This window comes from Salvelinus fontinalis, chromosome 8 (assembly GCF_029448725.1).
Source record: "Salvelinus fontinalis isolate EN_2023a chromosome 8, ASM2944872v1, whole genome shotgun sequence".
NCBI classification, from domain to species: domain Eukaryota; kingdom Metazoa; phylum Chordata; class Actinopteri; order Salmoniformes; family Salmonidae; genus Salvelinus; species Salvelinus fontinalis.
The window spans coordinates 28,308,268-28,334,329 of record NC_074672.1 but is presented as its reverse complement, the minus strand read 5'-3'; the positions used below and the strand labels follow the sequence as shown (position 1 = coordinate 28,334,329).

Below are 26,062 nucleotides of genomic sequence, written 5' to 3'. Positions count from 1 at the left end.
CAAAAAGGCTTCTCAACAGTTTTTACCCCCAAGCCATAAGACTCCCGAACAGGTAATCAAATGGCTACCTGGACTATTTGCATTGTGTGCCCCCCCCTCAACCCCCCAATACGCTGCTGCTACTCTCTGTTTATCATATATGCATAGCCACTTTAACCACATTTACATGTACATACTACCTCAATTGGGCTGACCAACCAGTGCTCCCGCACAATAGCTAACCAGGCTATCTGCATTGTGTCCCGCCACCCACCACCCGCCAACCCCTCTTTTACGCTACTGCTACTCTCTGTTCATCATATATGCATAGTCACTTTAACCATATTTACATATACATACTACCTCAATCAGCCTGACTAACCGGTGTCTGTATGTAGCCTCGCTACTTTTATAGGTAGCCTACTGGTTAGAGCGTTAGACTAGGAACCGGAAGGTTGCAAGATCGAATCCCCGAGCTGACAAGGTAAAAATCTGTTGTTCTGCCCCTGAACAAGGCAGTTAAACCTTTTGTCAATAGGGGGGCGCCATTTCGACTTTGTAAAAATTCGTTCCCAAATTAAACTGCCTCTTACTCAATTCTCGCTCCTACAATATGCATATTATTATTACTATTGAATAGAAAACACTCTCTAGTTTCTAAAACCGTTTGAATTATTTCTCGGAGTGAAACAGAACTCATTCTGCAGCACACTTCCTGTCAGGAAGAGAGATTTATGAAATCGAGGTCCCTGTTCTAGGGTCAGTTTATAAATTCCCATGTAAGCTATGGGGCTACATGCACTGCATACGCCTTCCTCTAGATGTCAGTAAGCGGTGAGAATTTGAATGGAGTGGATTGCACCATCTGGGGCACTATAAAACCTCATGGAACGGAAGGTCCAACCTTTTCAACGGGGGGCCTGACGCAGGAGGGGACATCACAATGGCGTCCTGAAAAGCTTTCGTTTTAGCAGTTCTATATCTCCGGCTCTGATTTAATTAGATTTTTGTCTTAAAAACTTCATAAGGTAGTTAATTTAAACCGACTTATAGCAGTTTATATCAGTTTATTGCGATTTTCTGGCGTTTCTTTGTCACGCGCTATCGCGAGTTGGACACCTCTCCGGTGCATGGCTAGCGTTAGCTGCTATTTCTACAGGAGAAGAGGACATCTTTCAACCAAAAGACGATTGTTCTGGAGAAAGGACACCTTGCCCAAGATTCTGATGGAAGCTCAGCAAATAGTAAGAAGTCTTTATGCTGTTAATTCGTATTTATGTTGACAAATGTTAAACAATAATTCCGCCATGAATTTCAGTGCGGTCTCGCTTTAGCGCACGCTGTATGCGTAGTAACGTTAATTTTAAAAATCTAACACAGCGGTTGCATTAAGAACTAATGTATCTTTCATTTGCTGTCCAACCTGTCTTTTTTAGTCAAGTTTATGATTAGTTATCGATTAGAATAGGTGCCTCTCCAAGATGGTGCCGGACAGATTGCTTGAAGTTTGGCCACTAATCACATTGTATAACCACAATTTGTGCCGCTAAATATGCACATTTTCGAACAAACCCTATATGCATTGTGTAATATGATGTTACAGGACTGTCATCTGAAGAAGTTTATGAAGGTTAGTCAAAAATTATATATCTTTTGCCTGTATGTTACGATCGCTAACCTTTGCTGCTGGTAAACGGCTTGTGTTTCTGGCTATTGTGGTAAGCTAATATAATGCTATATTGTGTTTTCGCTGTAAAACACTTAGAAAATCTGAAATATTGGCTGGATTCACAAGATGTTTGTCTTTCATTTGCTGTACGCTGTGTATTTTTAAGAAATGTTTTATGATGAGTATTTAGGTAATACACAATGGTCTCTGTAGTTATTCTAGTTGCTTTGGTGAGAGTTGTGATGGTGGCTGCAATGGTAAACTATGATTTCTACCTGAAATATGCACATTTTTCTAACAAAACATATTTATCGTATAGCATATGTTATCAGACTGTCATCTGACACACATCATGAAAGTGTTTCTTGGTTAGTGGCTATTTATATCTTTATTTGGTCGAATTTGTGATAGCTACCTATGCAGGAAAGAAATGGTGGAGTAAAAAAAAGTTGTGTCTTTTGCTAACGTGGTTAGCTAATAGATTTACATATTGTGTCTTCCCTGTAAAACATTTTAAAAATCAGAAATGATGGCTGGATTCACAAGATGTGTATCTTTCATCTGGTGTCTTGGACTTGTGATTTAATGATATTTAGATGCTAGTATTTACTTGTGACGCTATGCTAGGCTATGCTAGTCAGCTTTTTTACTGATGGGGGTGCTCCCGGATCCGGGATTGGGAGGAAGTAGAAGTTAACCCACTGTTCCTAGGCCGTCATTGAAAATAAGAATTTGTTCTCAACTGACTTGCCTAGTTAAATAAAGGTAAAAAAAAAAGAAATAGCCTCGCTACTGTTTATAGCCTCTTTTTACTGTTGTTTTATTTCTTTACTTACCTATTGTTCACCTTACACTTTTTTTGCACTATAGCCTGTAAGTAAGCATTTCACTGTAAATCGGAATAGATGGCCAGAGTGAATTTACCAACGCACCCTAAATATTTAAATATTTTTTATTTTATTTGAAGTACGTGGAAATACAAATATTTAAATACTCTCATGCATTTGAACCTGGTCTGTTTGGTTATGGTATTTGACAATGTTTGGAAAGAAGTATTTGAAAATAGTTTCAGATGTATGCTGTTTATAGAAAATTATTTGAAAAAACTTCAGGTTAATATTCACCCCATGCCTGCAGCAGCCTCTGGTTAGGCTCATGTGTTGTTTTCCAATTAAGCAATAAGGCACGAGGAGGTGTGGTATATGACCAATATCAAATCAAATTTTATTGGTCACATACACATATTTAGCAGATGTTATTGCGGGTGTAGCGAAATGGTTGTGTTCCTAGCTCCAACAGTGCAGTAATATCTAACAATTGACAACAATACAAAAATCTAAAAGTAAAAAAATGGAATTAAGAAATATATAACAAATATTAGGACAAGCAATGTCGGAGTGTCATTGACTAAAATACAGTAGAATAGAATAGAATATAATACAGTATATACATATGAGGTGAGTAAAGCAGTATGTAAACATTAAAGTGAATAGTGTTCCATTATTAAAGTGGTCAGTGATTTCATGTCTATGTATATAGGGCAGCAGCCTCTAAGGTGCAGGGTTGAGTAACCGGGTGATAGCCGGCTAGTGATGGCTATTTAACAGTTTGATGGCCTTGAGATAGAAGCTGTTTTTCAGTCTCTCGGTCCCAGCTTTGATGCTCCTGTACTGTCCTCGCCTTCTGGATGATCGCAGGGTGAACAGGCCGTGGCTCGGGTGGTTTATGTCCTTCATTATGTTTTTGGCCTTCCTGTGACATCGGGTGCTGTAGGTGTCCTGGAGGGCAGGCAATGTGCCCCCGGTGATGCATTGGACAGACGATTGCACCACCCTCTGGAGAGCCCTGCGGTTGCGGGCAGTGCAGTTGCCATACCAGGCAGTGATACAGCTCGACAGGATGCTCTCAATTGTGCATCTGTAAAAGTTTGTGAGGGTCTTAGGTGCCAAGACAAATTTCTTCAGCCTCCTGGGGTTGAAGAGGTGCTGTTGCGCCTTCTTCACCACACTGTCTGTGTGGGTGAACCATTTCAGATTGTCAGTGATGTGTACGCTGAGGAACTTGAAGCTTTCCACCTAGGTGCTTGCTCCCTCTGCTGTTTCCTTTAGTCCCAAATCAGCTCCTTTGTTTTGTTGACATTGAGGGAGAGGTTATTCTCCTAGCACCACTGCCCCAGGGCCCTCAAATCCTCCATGTAGGCTGTCTCGTCATTGTTGGTAATCAGGCCTACTACTCTTGTGTCATCTGCAAACTTGATGATTGATTTGGAGGTGTGCCTGGCCACGCAGTCATGGGTGAACAGGGAGTACAGGAGGGGCTGAGCACGCACACTTGTGGGGCCCCTGTGCTGAGGATCAGCGAAGTGGAGTTATTGTTTCCTACCTTCACCACCTGGGGTCGGCCCGTCAGGAAGTCCAGGACCCAGTTGCACAGGGCGGGGTTCAGATCCAGGGCCCCAAGCTTAATGATGAGCCTGGAGGGTACTATGGTTTTGAAGGCTGAGCTATAGTCAATGAACAACATTCTGACATAGGTATGCCTCTTGTCCAGATGGGATAGGGCAGTGTTTTTGGTTTGGGTAGGTTTTAATAGTCACTGTGGGAACAACATCCCCTATACATTTCCTGATGAACTCAGTCACCGTGTCCGTGTAAACGTCAATGTTATTCTCAGAGGCCACCCAGAACATATCCCAGTCCACGTGATCAAAACAATCTTGAAGCATGGATTCCGATTGGTCAAACCAGCATTGAATAGACCTTAGCATGGGTACTTCCTGTTTGAGTTTCTGCCTGTAGGAAGGGAGGAGCAGAATTGAATCGTGATCTGATTTGTCGAAGGGAGAGCAGGGGAGGGCCTTGTATGCATCTTGAAAAGGCAAATAGCAGTGGTCTAGTGTTTTTTCCTAAGCGAGTACTACAGTCCATGTGTTGACAGAACTTCTGTATCATTTTCCTCAAATTTCCTTTGTTAAAATCCCCATCTACATTAAATGCGGCCTCAGGATATGTGGTTTCCAGTTTACATAAAGTCCAGTGTAGTTCTTTGAGGGCTGTCGTGGTATCGGCTTGAGGGGAAATATACACGGCTGTGACTATAACCAAAGATAATTATCTTGGGAGGTAATACGGTCGCATTTGATTGTGAGGTATTCTAGGTCGGGTGAACATGTCACGCCCTGACCATAGAGAGCCCTTGGTTCTTTGTATGTAATACAAAAAAACTATCCTAATAATGTAAGAAATAACACACAAAAGAAACAAAATACTGTAAAGTTGCTTAGGAGCTAGAAGCAGAGCTGCCATGTCTGTCGGTGCCATCTTGCTTCAATGCAGAGTGCCTGGATACAGCTCTTAGCCGTGGTATATTGGCCATATACCACAAACACTCGAAGTCCCTTATTGCTATTATAAACGGGTTACCAATGTAATTAGAGCAGTAAAAATATATATTTTGTCATACCCATGGTATACAGTCTGATATACCATGGTTGTCAGCCAATCAGCATTCAGGGCTCGAACCACCCAGTTTATAATGGTATATAGACTGTTGCTTGTTTAGCAACAAAACTGAGTCATGCACAACTATGGGCCAACACAGACAGGGTTGGCATAGATTGTTGACAATATGTAAGCTATATTTCGTCTCCAATGTTTATTGAAAACATAAATACATTTGCACAATGAAGACTTATTGTCTCTCAAATACATCATTACAGTTATTGGTTAGCTAGCTAGCCAATTTTAGCCAGTTAAAACACCTCAAAACAAGATTTGGTATTAATATGAAACGAGCGGAATTGAGCCACTTACGATTCCCCAGATGGCAGTTTCTTGTCATTATTGCTAGCAATCTGGCCATCCAGAATCACAACAACACGCTGACTTCTGCCCCTGGAAGTGCACACATTGTCTTCATGAAGTCAGCTAACGAACCCATCTATAGGTCTTCTAACAATATATGATGTGTGGGTTTCTGTCTATTAGTTTTTGTACAGAAATAGTCCGATTTTTTTCAATTCTATCTCTCTCAAACACACGCTATAACGTGTTAATTGTTAACTGTAGTTGATGGCAAACAGGGTCTCTAACTGGGACAAAGGTTTCATAGTGGTGCTGATTGTCACAATACACTGCATTCAGAAAGTGTTCAGACCCCTTCCCTTTTTCCACATTTTGTTACGTTACAGCCTTATTCTAAAATGGATTAAATGAATTGTTTTCCTCATCAATCTACACATAATACCCCATAATGACAAAGCGAAAACAGGTTTAGAAATGTTTGAAAATCTATTAAAAATAAAAAACGGAAATACCTTATTTATAAAAGTATTCAGACCCTTCCCTATGAGATTCAAAACTGAGCTCAGGTGCATCCTGTTTCCATTGATCATCCTTGAGATGTTTGTACAACTTCATTGGAGTATACCTGTGGTAAATTCAATTGATTGGAAATGATTTGGAAAGGTACACACTTGTCTATATAAGGTTCCACAGTTGACAGTGCATGTCAGAGCAAAACCAAGCCACAAGGTCGAAGGAATTATCCGTAGAACTTAGAGACAGGATTGTGTTGAGGCACAGATCTAGAGCTGGCCGCCCAGCCAAACTGAGCAATCGGGGGAGAAGGGCCTTGTTCAGGGAGGTGACCAAGACCCTGATGGTCACTCTGAAAGAGCTCCAGAGTTCCTCTGTGGAGATGGGAGAAACCTCCAGAAGGACAACCATCTCTGCAGCACTCCACCAATCAGGTCTTTATAGTAGAGTGGCCAGATGGAAGCCACTCCTCAGTAAAAGGCACTGTAATGATGTGCGCTGAGAGTCAGGAAGCAAGTTCAGGGAGTGAGTGTTTTCATAAGTAAACGTAACATAATATTAAACAAGAAAACACAAACAACGCACAGACATGAAACAGAAACAATGACGCCTGGGGAAGGAACCAAAGGGAGTGACATAAATAGGGCAGGTAATCAAAGAGGTGATGGAGTCCAGGTGAGTGTCATTAAACGTGTAACACTGGTGACAGGTGTGCACCATAACGAGCAGCGTGGTGACCTAGAAGCCAGAGAGGGAGCATATGTGACAGCACATGACACACCACTTGGAGTTTGGCAAGAAGCACCTAAAGAACTCTCAGACCATGAGAAACAAGATTCTCTGGTCGGGTGAAACTAAGATTGAACTCTTTGGCCTGAATATCAAGGGGCACATCTGGAGGAAACCTGACACCACTGTTACAGTGAAGCATGGTGCTGGTAGCATCATGCTGTGGGGATGTTTTTCAGCGACAGGGACTGGGAGACTAGTCAGCATAGAAGGAAAGATGAACGGAGCAAAGTACAGAGAGATCCTTGAGGAAAACCTGCTCCAGAGCACTCAGGACCTCAGACTTGGGCGAAGGTTCACCTTCCAAAAAGACAACGACCCTAAGCACACAGCCAAGACAACGCAGGTGTGGCTTCAGGACAAGTCTCTGAATGTCCTTGAGTGACCCAGCCAGAGCCTGGACTTGAACCAGATCTAACATCTCTGGAGAGACCTGAGAATAACTGTGCAGCGACGCTCCCCATCCAACCTGACAGAGTTTAAGAGGATCTGCAGAGAAGAATGGGAGAAACTCCCCAATTATAGGTGTGCCCAGCTTGTAGCGTCATACCCTAGTTCCAACAGCTAGTAGACAAACACTGTTGAGTGTTTTCAGACACCCAACCCTTTGAGTTTCACTTCAGGATAGGCTATTACTGCTGTGAGAGAACATTACAACACAGGCTTACGTTCTAATGTTTCCACACACACACACACACACACACACACACACACACACACACACACACACACACACACACACACACACACACACACACACACACACACACACACACACACACACACGCACACACACAGAACTGTTGTGGAAATGGTAGCAGGGTGTATGTTTGCATGGAGAGATCAAAGACCTCATGAACTGTCATGAAGAAAAACAACAGTGTCGACATCCTGAGCTTATCTCTCATGTCATGTGTCCTTTCACCAAACTACTGGGTGGTATCTATCAGTTCTTCCAGCTCCCACTCATTCTCTATATGACTGTAAACAGGAGTGGGGGGTTTAGGGCAGAAAACAGAGATCTTCAGAGAAGTGGGCTGTCTAGTTATCTGTGAGTCTTTAGCCTGAATGGAAATACTAAGGGAAGTTAAGTTGAGTGGGTGATCTGGGTGGCTGTGGATATTTAACCTGTGAAGTTGAGTTGAGTGGGTGATCTGGGTGGCTGGGGATCTTTAACCTGTGAAGTGAGTTGAGTGGGTGATCTGGGTGGCTGGGGATCTTTAACCTGTGAAGTTGAGTTGAGTGGGTGATCTGGGTGGTTGAGGGATCTTTAACCTGTGAAGTTGAGTTGAGTGGGTGATCTGGGTGGTTGGGGGATCTTTAACCTGTGAAGTTGAGTGGGTGATCTGGGTGGCTGGGGGATCTTTAACCTGTAAAGAAAATATGACACACATATGCCCACACATGCTGATAAGAAACAATATGCAGGGCATGGGGGGACAAGTCTTGGTGATTTCTACTGTGATACATTGCATGTGGCTACAAGTCCATCCCTACTTATCGAAAAGATAATCTGAATGTCCCTGTAAGACTGTGTTTTGAAAGACTGTATATCTGACACGATATAGCGGGCCTAGAGCGAAGGAATGCCTAGTTTTAACAGGAAATGCTAACCAGTTGTACCTGCTCCAATGGCCTAGTTTAGACGTCCTGTCATCTCTCAGTGCGTCAGTGTGTGAGTGATAGGCAGACAGAGAGAGAGACACACAATGAAAGAGGTCAGGGGGAGTGTACTGTATGTTAGGCATGCACTGGGAAAAAAGGGTCCATTTCAACTGGAGAAACAAAGTGAGAAGCTGTTCAGAAAATACCTAAAATAAGTTAATGCAAAACTGAATAGCTAATTTGAGATGTTTTATATATCTTAATAACTAGAAACAAGAAAGTTAGCTAATTTGGCCAGCACTGTAACTGGTAGCCTAGCAACAATAATCACTCTTTTCTTCTGTGGAGTTCCAACTGTCATTTTTTTATTTGGGCACCACAAATGAGTGTGTTGAACTCCCAACTGGAGAAACAAAGAAGTGAGAAGCTGTTCAGAAAATACCTCAAATAAGTTAATGCAAAACTGAGTAGCTAATTTGAGATGTTTTATTTATCTTAATAACTACAATCAAAATAATTTGCTAATTTGGCCAGCAGCCAGTAGGGCTAACTAGCGAGGCTTGATAGGGGGCAAAAGCTAACTGGTAGCCTAGCCAGCTAACAACAAAATTGCCTTACTTTCAGGCAAAACATTTTTACCCCCTATCAAGCCTCAAGGTGACAGCTAACGTTTTAAAAAGTTTAGGTGTATTTTGTATTACTGGTTCGTATAAGCTAGCTAGCTAACTAACTTAGCTAGCTAGCTAGCTTGTTCCAGATAGTTTTCTCATCATGAATGAAGACGGTAGAGTAGCTACCTTGTGGTATGATTGTGTGAAATTATTAATGATTTATGCATTTACAGTTTGGAGTGGATCACAGTCCGACACTACCACCACGTTGGGTCTGGACTGCGAGGGACCACCACTGACATGAAGACCCAATCTGCACCCATCTCATCCATCCATTTTTATTTTCTGTTAAATATACTGAACTAAACGCAACATGTAGCATTGGTCCCATGTTTCATGAGCTGAAATAAAAGATCCTAGAAATGTTCATTACATACAAAAAGCTTATTTCTCTCAAATGTTGTGCACACATTTGTTTACGTCCTTGTTAGTGAGCATTTCTCCTTTGCCAAGATAATCCATTCACCTGACAGGTGTGGCATATCAAGAAGCTAATTAAACAGCATGATCATTTCACAGGCGCACCTTGTGCTGGGGACAATAAAAGGCCTCTCTAAAATGTGCAGTTTTGTCACACAACACAATGCCAAAGATGTCTCAAGTTTTGAGGGAGCGTGCAGTTGGAATGCTGACTGCAGGAATGTCCACCAGAGCTGTTGCCAGAGAATTGAATGTTCATTTCTCTACCTTAAGCCACCTGCAACCATGTGGATGGCTGATGAAACTGAGGAGTATTTCTGTCTGTAATTAGGCCTTTTTGTGGGGGAAAACGACCTGGCTCCCAGGTGGGTATGCCCAGTCGTGAAATCCCTTTAAATAGTTTAACTTGGGTCAAACGTTTAGGGTTTCACATCCTTTCCACAATATGTTAGGTGAATTTTGGCCCATTCCTCCTGACAGAGCTGGTGTAACTGAGTCAGGTTTGTAGGCCTCCTTGCTCACACACACTTTTTCAGTTCTGCCCACACATTTTCTATAGGTTTGAGGTCAGGGTTTTGTGATGGCCACTCCAATACCTTGACTTTGTTGTCGTTAAGCCATTTTGCCACAACTTTAGAAGTATGCTTGGGATCATTGTCCATTTGGAAGACCCATTTGCGACCAAGCTGTGACTTCCTTACTGATGTCTTGAGATGTTGCTTCAAGATATCCAAATGATTTTCCCACCTCATGATGCCATCTATTTTGTGAAGTGCACTAGTCCCTCCTGCAGCAAAGCACCCCCACAACATGACTGCCACCTCCCGTGCTTCACGGTTAGGATGGTGTTCTTCGGCTTGCAAGCCTCCCCCTTTTTCCTCCAAACATTCCTCCAAACATTATGGCCAAACAGTTATATTTTTGTTTCATCAGACCAGAGGACATTTCTCCAAAAAGTACGAACTTTGTCCCCATGTGCAGTTGCAAACTGTAGTCTGGCTTTTGTTGTGATGTTTTAGAGCAGGGGCTTCTTCCTTGCTGAGCGCCTTTCAGGTTATGTCAATATAGGACTTGTTTTACAGTGGATATCGATACTTTTGTACCTCTTTCCTCCAACATTTTCACAAGGTCCTTTGCTGTTGTTCTGGGATTGATTTGCACTTTTCGCACCAAAGTTCGTTAATCTCTAGGAGACAGATCGCGTCTCCTTCCTGAGCGGTATGACGGCTGCGTGGTCCCATGGTGTTTATACTTGCGTACTATTGTTTGTACAGATGAACGTGGTACCTTCAGGCGTTTGGAAATGAATCCCAAGGATGAACCAGACTTGTGAAGGTCTAAAAATGTTTTTCTGATGTCGGCTGATTTCTTTTGATTTTCCCATGATGTCAAGCAAAGAGGCACTGAGTTTGAAGGTAGGCCTTGAAATACATCCACAGATACACCTCCAATTGACTCAAATTATGTCGATTAGCCTATCAGAAGCTTCTAAAGTCATGACATAATTTTCTGGAATATTCCAAGCTGTTTAAAGGCACAGTCAACTTAGTGTATGTAAACTTCTGACCCACTGGAATTGTGATACATTGAATTATAAGTGAAATTATCTGTCTGTAAACAATTGTTGGAAAAATTACTTGTGTCATGCACAAAGTTGATGTCCTAACCGACTTGTCAAAACTATAGTTTGTTAACAAGAAATTTGTGGAGTGGTTGAAAAACGAGTTTTAATGACTCCAACCTAAGTGTATGCAAACTTCCGACTTCAACTGCATTTACCTGGATTGATATGGTAGCTAAGAGATTTCTGAGGTCCAGATTGGATGCATGTAGAAACTGTCCCATTACGGAGAATATCCTAGCTCCATATGAAATTAGGAACATGTGTATCTGGATCTTCGGATAAAATGTCAGATATACGGGAAATAGATAAAGTTATACTAATATTGAGCCTTTTCTCCCAGTTATGGTGGTAACTAAATAAACTCACTCATGATTCATCCTGGTTGAAAGGCAGAACATGGCTTCCTTAGAACACACAGGGGTATTCCACATAACTTCATTTTTACAACTGGGTAATGAAGGTTGCGCAACAAGTCCAGGCCCTGCTGTATGTACTCATGTAATTCAATGTGATTACATATCATATCTGCAAAAATATTTTGAATGAGAGAACCTTTGAATTTAACAGAAAGGCAGCATTGTTGTACACACACATACACAGACAAACACAGATGCACAAACACAGGCAAAAGAGAGCTGACCAGGACCATGGTGTACAAAACTCAATTATTTTATTAAACTTCTATTTTATGTAATCTGTATATATAAAAAGTTCTAAAGCCATTGGCCCGAGACTAGAACAGACAGTGAGGCTGGCGTGTGTTTCTCATCACATTTACATTAGTCTTCATTATTCGCCAGCGGCCAGAATAGTACAAACAGACAAGAACAAAAAGAGACGTAAACTAAAGAAACAAAATAAACACATACGGAAGAGTGGAGGAAACGACTGCGCAATGCAATGTTGTGGAGACAGTCCGTCAGACTAGTAGAGAGAAGAAGACGGGAGGTCCTTGGGAGACGGAATAAATAACAGAGGAAGCTGCTTTGCTTACAGTCGATTGGCCATGCCGGCCAACACCGTGCTCCACTAAGCCGTGATTGGACACGGGGATCCGAGGGGGCGGGCAGAGGGAGTTGTGTAGAGAGGGTGTTGGACCAGTGATACTGTGGAACCATAAGTGCATACCATAGGGTGTGTGGATGTGTGTGTGTGCATATGCATTGCCCTGTTTGAATGTACAGTTGAAGTCGGAAGTTTACATACACCTTTGCCAAATACATTTAAACACAGTTTTTCACAATTCCTGACATTTAATCCTAGTAAAAGGATAGGATCACCACTTTATTTTAAGAATGTGAAATGTCAGAATAATAATAGAGAGAATGATTTATTTCAGCTTTTATTTCTTTCATCACATTCTCAATGGGTCAGAAGTTTACATACACTCAATTAGTATTTGGTAGCATTGCGTTTAAAATGGTTTAACTTGGGGCAAACGTTTAGGGTAGCCTTCCACAAGCTTGCCACAATACGTTGGGTGAATTTTGGCCCATTCCTCCTGACAGAGCTGGTGTAACTGAGTCAGGTTTGTAAGCCTCCTTACTCGGAACACACACTTTTTCAGTTCTGCCCACACATTTTCTATAGGATTGAGGTTAGGGCTTTGTGATGGCCACTCCAATACCTTGACTATGTTGTCGTTAAGCCATTTTGCCACAACTTTGGAAGTATGCTTGGGGTCATTGTCCTTTTGGAAGATCCATTTGCAACCAAGCTGTAACTTCCTGACTGATGTCTTGAGATGTTGCTTCAATATATCCAAATGATTTTCCCACCTCATGATGCCATCTATTTTGTGAAGTGCACTACTTCCCTCCTGCAGCAAAGCACCCCCACAACATGTTACTGCCACCTCCCGTGCTTCACGGTTAGGATGGTGTTCTTCGGCTTGCAAGCCTCCCCCTTTTTCCTAGAAACATAACAATGGTCATTATGGCCAAACAGTTATATTTTTGTTTCATCAGACCAGAGGACATTTCTCCAAAAAGTACGATCTTTGTCCCCATGTGCAGTTGCAAACCGTAGTCTGGCTTTCTTATGGCGGTTTTGGAGCAGTGGCTTCTTCCTTGCTGAGCGGCCTTTCAGGTCATGTCGATACTTTTCTACCCGTTTCCTCCAGCATCTTCACAAGGTCCTTTGCTGTTCTGGGAATGATTTGCACTTTTCGCGTGGTCCCAGGGTGTTTATCCTTGCGTACTATTGTTTGTACAGATGAACGTGGTACCTTCAGGCGTTTGGAAATTGACTTGTGGAGGTCTACAATTTTTTTTCTGAGGTCTTGGCTGATTTCTTTTGATTTTCCCATGATGTCAAGCAGAGGCACTGAGTTTGAAGGTAGGCCTTGGAATACATCTACAGGTACACCTACAACTGACTCAATTATGTCAATTAGCCTATCAGAAGCCATGACATAATTTTCTGGAATTTTCCAAGCTATTTAAAAGGCACAGTCAACTTAGTGTATGTAAACTTCTGACCCACTGGAATTGTGGTACACTGAAATAGTGAAATAATCAGTCTGTAAACAATTGTTGGAAAAATTACTTGTGTCATGCACAAAGTTGATGTCCTAACCGACTTGTCAAAACTATAGTTTGTTAACAAGAAATGTGTGGAGTGGTTGAAAAACAAGTTTTAATGACTCCAACCTAAGTGTATGTAAACTTCAACTGTGTGTGTGTGTGTGTATATATATATATATATAAATATATATGTATATGTGTGTGTGTGTGTGTGTGTGTGTGTGTGTGTGTGTGTGTGTGTGTGTGTGTGTGTGCATATCTGTGTGATGCGAGCCCATGTTCTTCAGTCGCTGGTAAACACTCATCAACCATATAGAAGGACAATTCCCAATCATGATTCTGGGAATATCATTTTTTCTTAATAGCTTTTTGTTTCAATTCTCTTAAATACATATTTTACATCTCAGATTAAATACCACTGTGTGTGCCAACAACGTGTGTGTGTGTGTGTGTGTGTGTTGGAAAGAGAGTGTTACATGTGCTTTCCAATAGGTATTACTGGCATATTGTTCTGTGTGCTGGGTACTAGGCTGTCCAAGGCCACAGGGTAGCTCAAAACCCACAGATCTGAAACCAATACCCTATCAATACCTGGGGAGGCCAGCAAAGACGTGTGTGTGTGTGTGTTGGGCATATCTGTGTGAGTGTGCAGCCCGTGCATATGTGTGCGAGTGCTCAGTCGCTGTCGCTGGTGTCGCTGCTGGGGTCTCCCTGGACCTTGTTGCGGTGCTGCATGGCGCGGTGGTAGGCCACCTGCACTGACTTGCGGATGTTGGACTTCCTTCCCTCCAGCATCTTCTCCTTGTCCAGCTCCCGGTCCACCCCCAGAGGAACCAGCTTAGAACGCGGCAGCCACTGCCTTCAGACACAGACACAGACACAGACACACACACACACACACACACACACACACACACACACACACACACACACACACACACACACACACAGGGTTAGAAACACTTTCTCACAGGTAATTATTATCCACCCACACCCACAGTGCAGCACTAACTGCTGTGACCTAAAACAAAGTGTATTTTCTCTCTCTTTGTTCTCTCTCAAAGCGTCCTCTTCAATCACTCCTGACCCACTTCTGCTAGCGAGAGATGGATTTTTTTTCTTTCTTGCATTTCTATGTAAAAACAAAACCATCCTTTGCTCTTGTACTACGTGCAAACAGCCTTTTGAAATTATTTAATGCTGCTGAGCTGCACATTGTTGACTACAGAATGAGGTTTGCTGCTACACTCTGATTCTGGGTTCTCCTCTGCCTCCACTGGGATATAGTAGGAGAAGCCTTCAAAACAACACTTCTCCACTAGAGAGGAATAGAGAGAGGAATAGAGGTTCACATGGGAGAGAGAAGGGGGGAAATGAGTGAGAACAAAGACAGAGAGGAGAGAGAGAAAGAGGGAGGGAAGAAGAGAGCGGGGGAAGAGAGAGCGAGGGGCAGAGAAAGACAAACACAGAGGACTGAGAGAGAGACAGTGTACTGACCAGGTTCTCTTGTTGTCGAAAAAGAGTACCAGGAAGAGGTGTTCCCGGGCCTCTTGGGTCATCTGCTCCCCCAGCTTCAGGACATCCAGAGGGGGCACGGGGATAGGAACCCCTCTGTGGAATACCCCCTCACTGGGCATTTTAGGATCTATGATCTACAGGGGGAGGGAAAGGGTTAGAGGGAGGGTACAGGACAAGTAAATGCAATAGTTTAAACTTTTATGGTATTGGTTGGTATGAAATACTAGCAACTTGTGGTGGAAATTTCAACCATCGTTTATCCTAATGTGTGTGTATGTGTGTGTACATCCATGGCTGGATTACCAAAGCAGGGTATGAAGGATAGCCTCTACACTTGGCCCACACCAGGTCCAGAGCATCAAGGGAAGAGTAGTCATCTGATGGCGTCCTACAACCTGATCGGCCCCGGCCCCACCCTACTGAGAGAAACACCCAATACATCAGAATCACACACATACAGTGTGTTCGGAAACTATCCAGACCCCTTGACTTTTTCCACATTTTGTTACATTAGCCTTATTCGAAAATCTACACACAATAACCCATTATGACAAATCGAAAACAGGTTTAGACATTTTTGCTAATTTATTTAAAAAAAATCTAAACTGAAATACCTTATTTACATAAGTATTCAGACCCTTTGCTATGAGACTCGAAATTTAACTCAGGTTCTTCCTGTTTCCATTGATCATTGTTGAGATTTCTACAACTTGATGATTTGGAAAGGCACACACCTGTCTATATAAGGTCCCGCAGTTGACAGTGCACGGCAGAGCAAAATCCAAGCCAAGAGGTTGAAGGAATTTTCCGTAGAGCTCTGAGACAGGATTGTGTCGAAGGAACATATCTGGGGAAGGGTACCAAAACATTTCTGAAGCATTGAAGGTCCCCAAGAACACAGTGGCCTGCATCATTCTTAAATGGAAGAAGTTTGGAACGACCAAGACTCTTCCTAGAGCTGGCCACTCGGCCAAACTGAGCAATGGGGAGAGAAGGGCCTTGGTCAGGGAGGTGGCCAAGAACCCGATGGTCACTCTGACAGAGCTCAGTTCCTCTGAGGAGATGGGAGAAACTTCCAGAAGGACAACCATCTCTGCAACACTCCACCAGTCCTCCCTTTATGGTAGTGTGGCCAGACGGAAGCCACTCCTCAGTAAAAGCTTAGGACCTCAGACTGGAGCGAAGGTTCACCTTCCAACAGGACAATGACCCTAAGCACACAGCCAAGGCAACGCAGGAGTGGCTTCGGGACAAGTCTCTGAATGTCCTTGAATGGCCCAGCCAAAGCCCGGACTTGAACCTGATCGAACATCTCTGGAGAGACCTGAAAATAGCTGTGCAGCGACACTCCACAACCAACCTGACAGAGTTTGAGAGGATCTGCAGAGAAGAGTGGGAGAAACTCCCCAAATACAGGTGTGCCAAGATTGCAGCATCATACCAAAGACTCGAGGCTGTAATCGCTGCCAAAAGTGCTTCAACAAAGTACAGCGTAAAGAGTCTGAATACTTATGCAAATGTCATATTTCAGTTTTCAATTCCTGTTTTTGCTTTGTCATTATGGGTATTGTGTGTAGATTGATGAGGGGAAAAAAACTATTTACAATTTTAGAATAAGGCTGTAACGTAACAAAATGTGGAAAAAGTGAAGGGGTCTGAATACTTTCCAAAGGCACTGTGTATACCTCCTAAACACATACACTTTGGGAAAATGAGAGGTAGAGGTGGCACGATAGATGAGATTGACAAAGACAGGTAAGTGCATGCATGCCTATGCATGTATGTGTGGCACTCACAGTGTGAGACGCTGCGTGACCCTCCCACAGAGTAGGAGTCGTTCTCTGTCCCTGATGTCTCCTCACTGCTGTCCTCCTGGAAGGTTGAACGAGAGAACGACTGCTTCCCCCGGCCCTGCTTAGACGGAGTGGTACTGAGAGAGAGAGAGAAAGAGGGCGAGAGACAGAAAGACAAAAAGAGAGTTATTCATTCATCCTAAACCAAATGTGTGCATCATAGACAGTGCAGTTGTGTTTGACTATGTGGCCGTGTATAAATACCACAGTGTGTGTCTATAATTACCTGGTTCTGTCAGAGGCAGCACTACTGCTGCTGCTGGTGGTGGATTCAGAGTCAGAGCTGGATCGAGGAAGGCTCCTCTCGTTCCTGTACACCCGAAAACTCTCCGTCACCGGCTGGTTGGCCCCGCCAAAACCGTTAGTGGGCAGGCCTAGGAGATACCGCCATAACCGTTACAGTTACTAGGCTGACCTTAGAGCGTCGTAACCATTAAAAGATAAGAGTAATGACAATGTAACAATGTTGTTACAGACCTAGTGTGATTGTGTATGTGATTGGTTTGATTGTGCGTGTGTGTGTGTGTGTCTTACTCGGGAGGAGGTTGTCGATATCACTGTCGCTCTCGGAGCTGGAGCTGCTGTGGGGTCTCTTCCTCTGCCGAGGGGGAGACAAGAGGGCCAGCTGAGGGGGACCTATTGGACTGGGGCTCACCCCTGCCCCTCCGTGTCCCGCGTCTCTGTTCTTAGGGGGACGGCCCGGCCTCTTGGGGGGTCCGGCCATTTTGGGGTTCTTCTTGGAGAAGAGGACAGAGGTACGACGTCCCACCTCTGGAGCTAGAGCCGAGGACAATGCACTTAAATCTGCAGAGAGAGAGGAGGAAGGAGAAGCAGGGAGTCAGAGACTGAAAATGTTACTTCATAAATCTAACATAATGAGAGTTAGACATGATAAGTATGGCTAGGCCTATGTGAGATCAATTTGTAAATGAATTCTGGAGCGTGTACACTGAGCTTAGTGTAGATATCCCCTCAGTCTCACCCTTGCCACTGATCTCCTGACTGCTGCTCTCTTCCCCCTCGTCGTGGCGTCCTGTGGATGAGGGGTGATGGGGGAGGGATGGTCCCCTGTCCCCCCCGCCCCCTGAGTCCCTGCCCCCCATGCCCGAGCCTCCCTCTCTCTGGTGGGCAAGTTTCCTCTTGATGACCGTCATTTCTTTCCTCAGGGCTTTGGCACGCCGTGACCGACCAATGCTGTGCTTCCCTGAGCTGACCTCATCAAAGCGCGCCTGAAGGAAACACAGCTGCTCCTCCAATGGCAGCCGCCGCCGGTTCTCTGGTAAGAGCAGGTCTAAGGGACAGAGAGAAATTTAACAACTACAGAATCCCACACGGCTATAGAGCAACATAATAAGTTAAGTGGAAGAGTACAACTGTAAGAAAAGGAGAAGGCGGGAGTAGAACATTTGGTGATAATACAGGACTCTAAGCCACTCACCATCCTCATTGGAAGACAGGGGCCTGTCTCCGTCTCCGTCCCTCTCTCGTTCCTGGTCCCTGTCCCTCTCTCGTTCCTGGTCCCTGTCCCTCTCTCGGTCTCTCTCTCTGTCACGTTGGCTGTCCGGGCTGGGCTCTCGAGGGAGGTGCATACCTGTGTCATAGTTCAAGCCGATTCGCTCTGCCTGTCTGCGGGCAGTCCTGATCACGGTCCCACCCATCTCCCGGAGGCGCAAAGCAGCGCGGTAGAACACTGTGTCCTTGGCGTTGTATTTGAGGCAATTGTTGACGATGAGGCCGAAGTCTGCCTCAAATGCTTCGAAGCTGAGGTAGCGGTGAGCCTCTAGTAGGTTCCACATGGTCTGGAAGTCCATGGGCCTCTCGATGTGGTCCAGGTAGTCTGGCACCTGAGGAGAGAGAGGTTAGCGGTTAAACCCCACCAGCCACAGTATGTGTGAGATAACACAACGGGGTGTCAGAGTGTGTGTGTGTGTGAGTTACCTCGGCCAGGGGGACAGGCTCAGTGAAGAAGTTGCTGGTGTCTCTGTCCTGTAGCTGTTCCAGTGTGTTCCTCAGCAGGACCAGGAAGGGAGTCAGCTGCATCTCTAGCGCCATCTGCTGCACCTTGATCTGAACACACAGACAGATCAACATGTGTAAGCACACCTGCTCACTATGCAAACTGCCAGATGTCAAGTGTGTGTTCATGTGCCAATATACAAAAGTGTGCATGAAGTAAGGATGTGAGGAGTGTGTGCGTGAAGTAAGGATGTGAGGAGTGTGTGCGTGAAGTAAGGATGTGAGGAGTGTGTGCGTGAAGTAAGGATGTGAGGAGTGTGTGCGTGAAGTAAGGATGTGAGGAGTGTGTGCGTGAAGTAAGGATGTGAGGAGTGTGTGCGTGAAGTAAGGATGTGAGGAGTGTGTGCGTGAAGTAAGGATGTGAGGAGTGTGTGCGTGAAGTAAGGATGTGAGGAGTGTGTGCGTGAAGTAAGGATGTGAGGAGTGTGTGCGTGAAGTAAGGATGTGAGGAGTGTGTGCGTGAAGTAAGGATGTGAGGAGTGTGTGCGTGAAGTAAGGATGTGAGGAGTGTGTGCGTGAAGTAAGGATGTGAGGAGTGTGTGCGTGAAGTAAGGATGTGAGGAGTGTGTGCGTGAAGTAAGGATGTGAGGAGTGTGTGCGTGAAGTAAGGATGTGAGGAGTGTGTGCGTGAAGTAAGGATGTGAGGAGTGTGTGCGTGAAGTAAGGATGTGAGGAGTGTGTGCGTGAAGTAAGGATGTGAGGAGTGTGTGCGTGAAGTAAGGATGTGAGGAGTGTGTGCATGAAGTAAGGATGTGAGGAGTGTGTGCGTGTCTCACCGTCTCTCTCTTGAGTTTCTCTCTCTTGCGGATGAGCTCCACCAGTAGTCTGGCTCTCTCCAGGTCATGTCTCAGTCTCTGCCATGCTTTCAGCTGCTCCTTCAGAGCCAAGTTATTCTCCTCACTGTCCCTCTGGGGCCCCAACACACACACGCGCACACGCACACGCGCACACGCACACACACACACACACACACACACATTAGATTGGCAATATAACACCAACAAAGACACACACACGCAAAATAAACACACACAAACTGGTTAGTTTGGCAGTGTTACACACCAGCAAGCCTACATAGTTAAATCAGGACGAAGCACCACACCCACTACATCACAGCAAAATCAAACAAAGCAATCGCCTGAGACAATGCAACCTTAGCATTTACATAAACAGAGCACACACTCCCTCTTTCCTTCTCTCTCTGAAAAGCCGGCACACTTCAGTCCAAACACATGCAGAGCTTCTAGTAGTATTCTCCCTACCGCTGTGATAACAACACCAGACAGAGACTGTGTGGTGGTTAACGTGGTAACCTGCGACTGCGGCGCCTGAGGCTGTGGCTGTAGCTGCTCAGTGTTGCGCTGTGACTGCAGGTGGGTCTGGAGCCGGCGCAGCAGAGGGACACCATTCCGGCTTTGCCTCTTCAGGGTCCAGTAACTGTGCAGTCGCTGCATAAACTGGCTCTTCCTGGGCACTGTCAGGTTACTGGTGATTTTACTGAGCCTGGGGAGGAACACATAGGGAAGATGGTAGGACTGAAGAGACTGGGAGAGTATGTGAGGTCTGAATCTGTATGCCTTTGTGTCTGCAGTGAGTATGTGTGAGTAAGTGATTGAGTACCTGTGTGGGGGTATACAGGGCACAGACACCACGGGCGCAGCGTTCCTCTTCTCAGCCAGTATCTTCCTGGCTCTCTTCATCTTCAGTCTGGACTTGGCCTTGGCCCTCTTTGCCCGCTCTGAGCTCCAGCCCTTGGTGTCGTCATCGTGACCTATACTGGGCTCATCGTCCTCTTCCAGCTCGCCTTCACTATGGGAGGAGCCCATGCTAGCCCCTCCCACCCCTCCGAGGGGGCGTGCTAAGCCGGGCGGGGTGTGGATGTCGCAGTAGGCGGTCTTGCGGACGCTGAATGAGGTGCCATTGGCGCCGGTCTCCCTGACGGGCTCCATCTTCATGTAGAGGCCGGCCTGCTGGGCACAGGTCACGTGGAAGGCTGTATAGCAGTTGGCCTTGTGGCACTGAATGCAGGCCCCTGAGCCGCGCTGCTTGCAGATGTAGCAGGTGAGCTTCCAGCGCGCCGGGGGGATGTGCTCGATGCTGTCGATGGGCTCCAGGAAGACTGTGTTGGCAAAACACACCTGGGGAGAGAGAAGGAGAGAGAGGAAGGGATGAGGAGATTCACATTCATTGCAAAAGGACTGTCAACAGGACAGACTAGAGACATGAACAGCATCAAAACTTTGTCAAATACATTCAAGCACACACACACACATCCCCCTACCCTCACACACTCCTACCCTGACACACACACACACACACCCCTACCCTCACACACACTCCTACCCTCACACACACACTCCTACCCCCACACACACTCCTAACCCCACACACACACACACTCCTAACTCAACCCACCCCCCCCACACACACACACACACTCTCACCTCGGGAATCCAGAGTGCACACACCACGTGGGCCCAGCGTGCATCGTCCGTCTGTTTAAAGGCCCCACCCTTGTTGGGGCAGAGGGCACAATCGACGGCGCGGCTGGGGGACTGGAGGCAGCGGCGACACAGCCACTGGCCCTCAGGGATGTAGGGCACGCCGTAACACTCCTGGTGCACGGCCAGGTTACACATATCACAGAACAGGATCACGTTGCTGTTCTGACACTCGCCGTCGTTACAGATGCAGCAGACGGCGTCCTCGTCGATCAGGGCGCTGGGGTCCGTCTGAGAGAGGAGGGGAAAGGTGGAGTAGAAAATGGACAAGAGGGTAAGTAAAGGGATAACTATTTAGGGGAACAGATTCACACAGCTAATGCCATTTTACATCCTACTGCTCACTCAATACAGTACACCACACACCCAACAGTAGGTGACAGATAAAGCAAGTCAACATCATGTCTGGAAAGAAGGTGGAAAAAAGCTGGAATGATACAAAATCTGTCACTCAGAGCCAGGCCGAGCGAGAGCGAGAGAGCGAGAGTGTCACCTTGTTGTGGCTCTCGAAGTAGGACTCTTTCTCCAGCCGGTCCATGAGGTACTCAAACACCTCCTGGGGGATGGGCGTCACCCCGTCACTACGCCGCTTGTCATTCATGATGTCCAGCCAGATATAGTCCTCCTCATCAATGTCATACTCCACCTCCTCATCCAGCTCCTCCACTGACTTATCTATGTACCTGAGGGAGAGGAAAGTGTGGGGAGAGAGCAGAGAGGAATGGAATGACAGAGTATGAAAATTCAAACCTTCAACACCATCGGCTGAGGCAGGGTACTGTGACTGACTATAATATGATAATATATGCCATTTAGCAGACGCTTTTATCCAAAGAGACTTAGTCATGCATTGTGTACGTATTGGTGGTCCCAGGAATTGAACCCACTATCCTGGTGTTGCAAGAGCCATGCTCTACCAACTAAACTACAGAGGACTGACTGACCTGTAGTAGAATGATGGTTGTGTGGTTCTATGATTGACCTGTAGTAGAATGATGGTTGTGTGGTTCTATGACTGACCTGTAGTAGAATGATGGTTGTGTGGTTCTATGACTGACCTGTAGTAGAATGATGGTTGTGTGGTTCTATGACTGACCTGTAGTAGAATGATGGTTGTGTGGTTCTATGACTGACCTGTAGTAGAATGATGGTTGTGTGGTACTATGATTGACCTGTAGTAGAATGATGGTTGTGTGGTACTATGACTGACCTGTAGTAGAATGATGGTTGTGTGGTACTATGACTGACCTGTAGTAGAATGATGGTTGTGTGGTACTATGACTGACCTGTAGTAGAATAATGGTTGTGTGGTACTATGACTGACCTGTAGTAGAATGATGGTTGTGTGGTACTGTGATTGACCTGTAGTAGAATAATGGTTGTGTGGTACTATGACTGACCTGTAGTAGAATGATGGTTGTGTGGTACTATGACTGACCTGTAGTAGAATGAGGGTCGTGCGGTACTGTGACTGACCTGTAGTAGGATGAGGGTCATGTGGTACTATGACTCACCTGTAGTAGGAAGAGGGTCGTGCGGGACTCTGACTGACCTGTAGTAGAATGTGGGTCGTGCGGTACTGTGACTGACCTGTAGTAGAATGATGGTTGTCTGGTACTATGACTGACCTGTAGTAGGAAGAGGGTCGTGCGGTACTGTGATTGACCTGTAGTAGGATGAGGGTCGTGTGGTACTATGACTGACCTGTAGTAGAATGATGGTTGTGCGGTACTGTGACTGACCTGTAGTAGGACGAGGGTCGTGTGGTACTATGACTGACCTGTAGTAGGATGAGGGTCGTGCGGTACTATGACTGACGTGTAGTAGGATGAGGGTCGTGCGGTACTGTGACTGACCTGTAATAAGATGAGGGTCGTGCGGTACTGTGACTGACCTGTAATAAGATGAGGGTCGTGTGGTACTGTGACTGACCTGTAATAAGATGACTGTCGTGTGGGTGCGTCAGGCCTCTCCTGGTCAAGCTCTCTGTACACCACCTCAGGCAGCTTGACCGCTGGGCCAGAGGAAGCGCTGTGGTGGTGTGACGATCCCTCCTTCTTTTTCTCTTTACTCTTGTGCTTCCCGGACTTGGGTGTGGCCTTCCCCCCGTTAGCAGCAGGGGTGTCTGGCCTGTCCTTGCCCCCCACCTCACTCCCTCCTCCCCCGCTGTCGCCCCCATTACACACCCCTCCCCCACCTCCGCCCGAGGACGGAGGGTCCTCGTCCCCACTGTCGTCCTCCGATACCACGTCAATGTTCTCAAAGATGCTGATGCGGTGGATGTGTCCATGGATCTCCAGTTCCACCATGCGCTGGGCCTGGGCATAGGTCATCGTCTCCCTGCCTGGGGAGTGGGAGTGCTCTGACTGATTAGGACTCCCAGGGGTGTTCCCTGCCTGCCCTGGCCCACCTCCCTTTCCCAGCCCTCCCTCCCCGTCCCCGGTCCCCACCAGGGTCATGCGAGGGGGGCGCCCCTTCCTCTTCTTCTGGGGCATGCCCTGTGCAGGCGTGGGGTTGTCATGGTCGTAATGGTAGAGGTGGTACTCAATGCCGCTGTAGCTCTTGTAGACCTTGCGACAGGTCTCCACTGGGCACTCGTAAGGGGGCTTGGTGGCTCGGAGGTTGTGGCAGAAAGTCTTCACGTCAAAGTCCAGCCCCATTGTGCCGATGGCCACTGCTGGGACAGGAGCTGTTCAAGCTTACATCTAAGACAGAGAGGGGAGGGGGAGGGTTTTGGCATCTCTCACTCCAACATCATTGAAACACAGACATGCCAATGGGTATTATGTCAAAATAAAAAGTCAGTCTATGTTGAAAACAACACAGTTGTGTCCATTGCCTTTAGCCCTTTGGAATCCTAAAAGCTATTCCATGTTGTCTTGCTGATTTCAAGGAAACAAACCCCTGCAAACAGCAGGCACGTGGCTGGATAGCTGTCAACTTTACCATGGCAACGACAGGTGCATTTGACAATTTTTCTTGCTAGCTAAATCAATGCAAATTACATTTAACTTGCAATACTGTTTACTTACCGTTACAAGTAACAATGCTTTCGAATAAAAGATTGATTAAAATCTTAAACTGAAGACACAAAAAGCTGGCTAGCTAGCCAGTAACCGGATCGATTTGACAGCCGAGATAAATTACACGTTTGGAATGTTGGATTACAGATAACAGATACATTCAAGGTTGATTCGACCAGATGCTTTATATAAATCATAAAGTAGACTTCTAAACACCTGCCGATAGCCTCCACTGTCATTGAATAAACATATTCACCAGAAGTACCAGATAAAACTCTGGCAAGCTAATCAATGTATAAGATAATAAATCATATGAATGACTCTTTTACTCTTGATCGATCGAATGTTTAGCCCCTGTATTCATTTGGATAGCGTAATATTATGTCATTCTATTCACGTGCTCAAAGATCCAAGGAAAGGTGTAGCAATTTACTATAGCTTGCAAATGCAACCAGATAGCTATATCCACTAGATTGCAACTATTGTTGCTAGTTGGCAGAAAAAAATTATACATTTGTATCTATAGAACCCTGAGAAACATTGTAACCATTCTTACAGGTGACAACAACCCGAAGTGATACAATGTAACTGCTCAAATGATGTATCAGCTTGATACAATGTTTCCCTCCACAATGTTTAGACCTCACCCTGATCAACCAAGCCACTACAAAATAACACCCTGTGTTACCTGATTGCAACCTATTAATGTAACTAAAGCACAACCATTTCCTTAGTCCTCAATGTGGTTCTAGGGGAATTACATTTACTAGCAGGGAAAGATAAATATATCATAATTATGATAATGTAGCACTCAGAATCCTGGGTCTTATCTCGCTACCTACATAGGATAAGAAACTATTCGAAAAGCAAATTGTAACATAAATCAAAGCACAAATACATTGCGTTTTTTTTTTTAAATCATAAAACACCTTACAAATGTAAGCCTATTTCTCTCTAGACACCACGAATACATAGTCAATGTAGCTCTGAATTAATAAACACTTACTACTCAGGGCTCCTCAAGCTTGCGTGCTGCAAAATCTCTCACCCCAGCTCGGTAAATGGGACGATTGCAGATCGATTTATTAATCACATAAAACACTATCTTATCACAAGAAATGTGGGGTAAATGGTTTACACGACAACACAATATCCTAGTAATTTCATTGTGATAGGAATAATTCAGGAACTCCAGTGAACAAAAGGGGCAGCCACTGCTGTACGGCATAGGCGCGTGTGGGCACTTTCGTCAAATATACAATTATTTGTTCTATGGTGTATTTGTCGAAATAAGGACCTAATTTCGATGTGAACCATTCTTTGGTGTTTGAGGAATGTGTACTTTTGAAACCAATGGAAACCTAGGGAAGTGGCGTCACGTTTTCACCGTTAAATGTAATTTGGTTCCTTTTGTTGTTATTTTTCTGTGTGGCGAATCTAACTATCAGTTTCACAAATTTTAATATACATCTGGATAAATATGCACTATAAAGAATAGAATGTCCAAAGACGAAAAACATACGGATAAAATACGCTGCATTCGATTTTATGAA

The 26,062-nt window shown here is 45.2% G+C and overlaps 1 protein-coding gene across 3 annotated transcripts; it reads right to left on the bottom strand.

Moving 5' to 3' along the window:
- Nucleotides 1-11,726: 11,726 nt before the first annotated feature.
- Nucleotides 11,727-26,010, bottom strand: LOC129861021 (peregrin-like). Of its 3 annotated transcripts, none has more exons than XM_055932043.1 (16): nt 25,516-26,010; nt 23,419-24,191; nt 21,980-22,169; nt 21,430-21,717; nt 20,606-21,123; nt 20,248-20,488; nt 19,762-19,893; nt 18,908-19,036; nt 18,408-18,813; nt 17,952-18,260; nt 17,504-17,773; nt 17,196-17,343; nt 16,913-17,046; nt 15,420-15,535; nt 15,096-15,250; nt 11,727-14,457 (listed from the first exon to the last, which is right to left on the bottom strand). In XM_055932043.1, the coding sequence occupies exons 2-16, from the start codon at nt 24,144-24,146 to the stop codon at nt 14,274-14,276; spliced, it is 3,948 nt and encodes a 1,315-aa protein (XP_055788018.1). In that variant the 5' UTR covers nt 24,147-24,191; nt 25,516-26,010; the 3' UTR covers nt 11,727-14,273. The 3 variants fall into 3 exon arrangements, with proteins under 3 accessions (XP_055788018.1, XP_055788019.1, XP_055788020.1); XM_055932044.1 differs by having other exon boundaries at nt 15,420-15,532; XM_055932045.1 differs by having other exon boundaries at nt 20,299-20,488.
- Nucleotides 26,011-26,062: the final 52 nt, after the last annotated feature.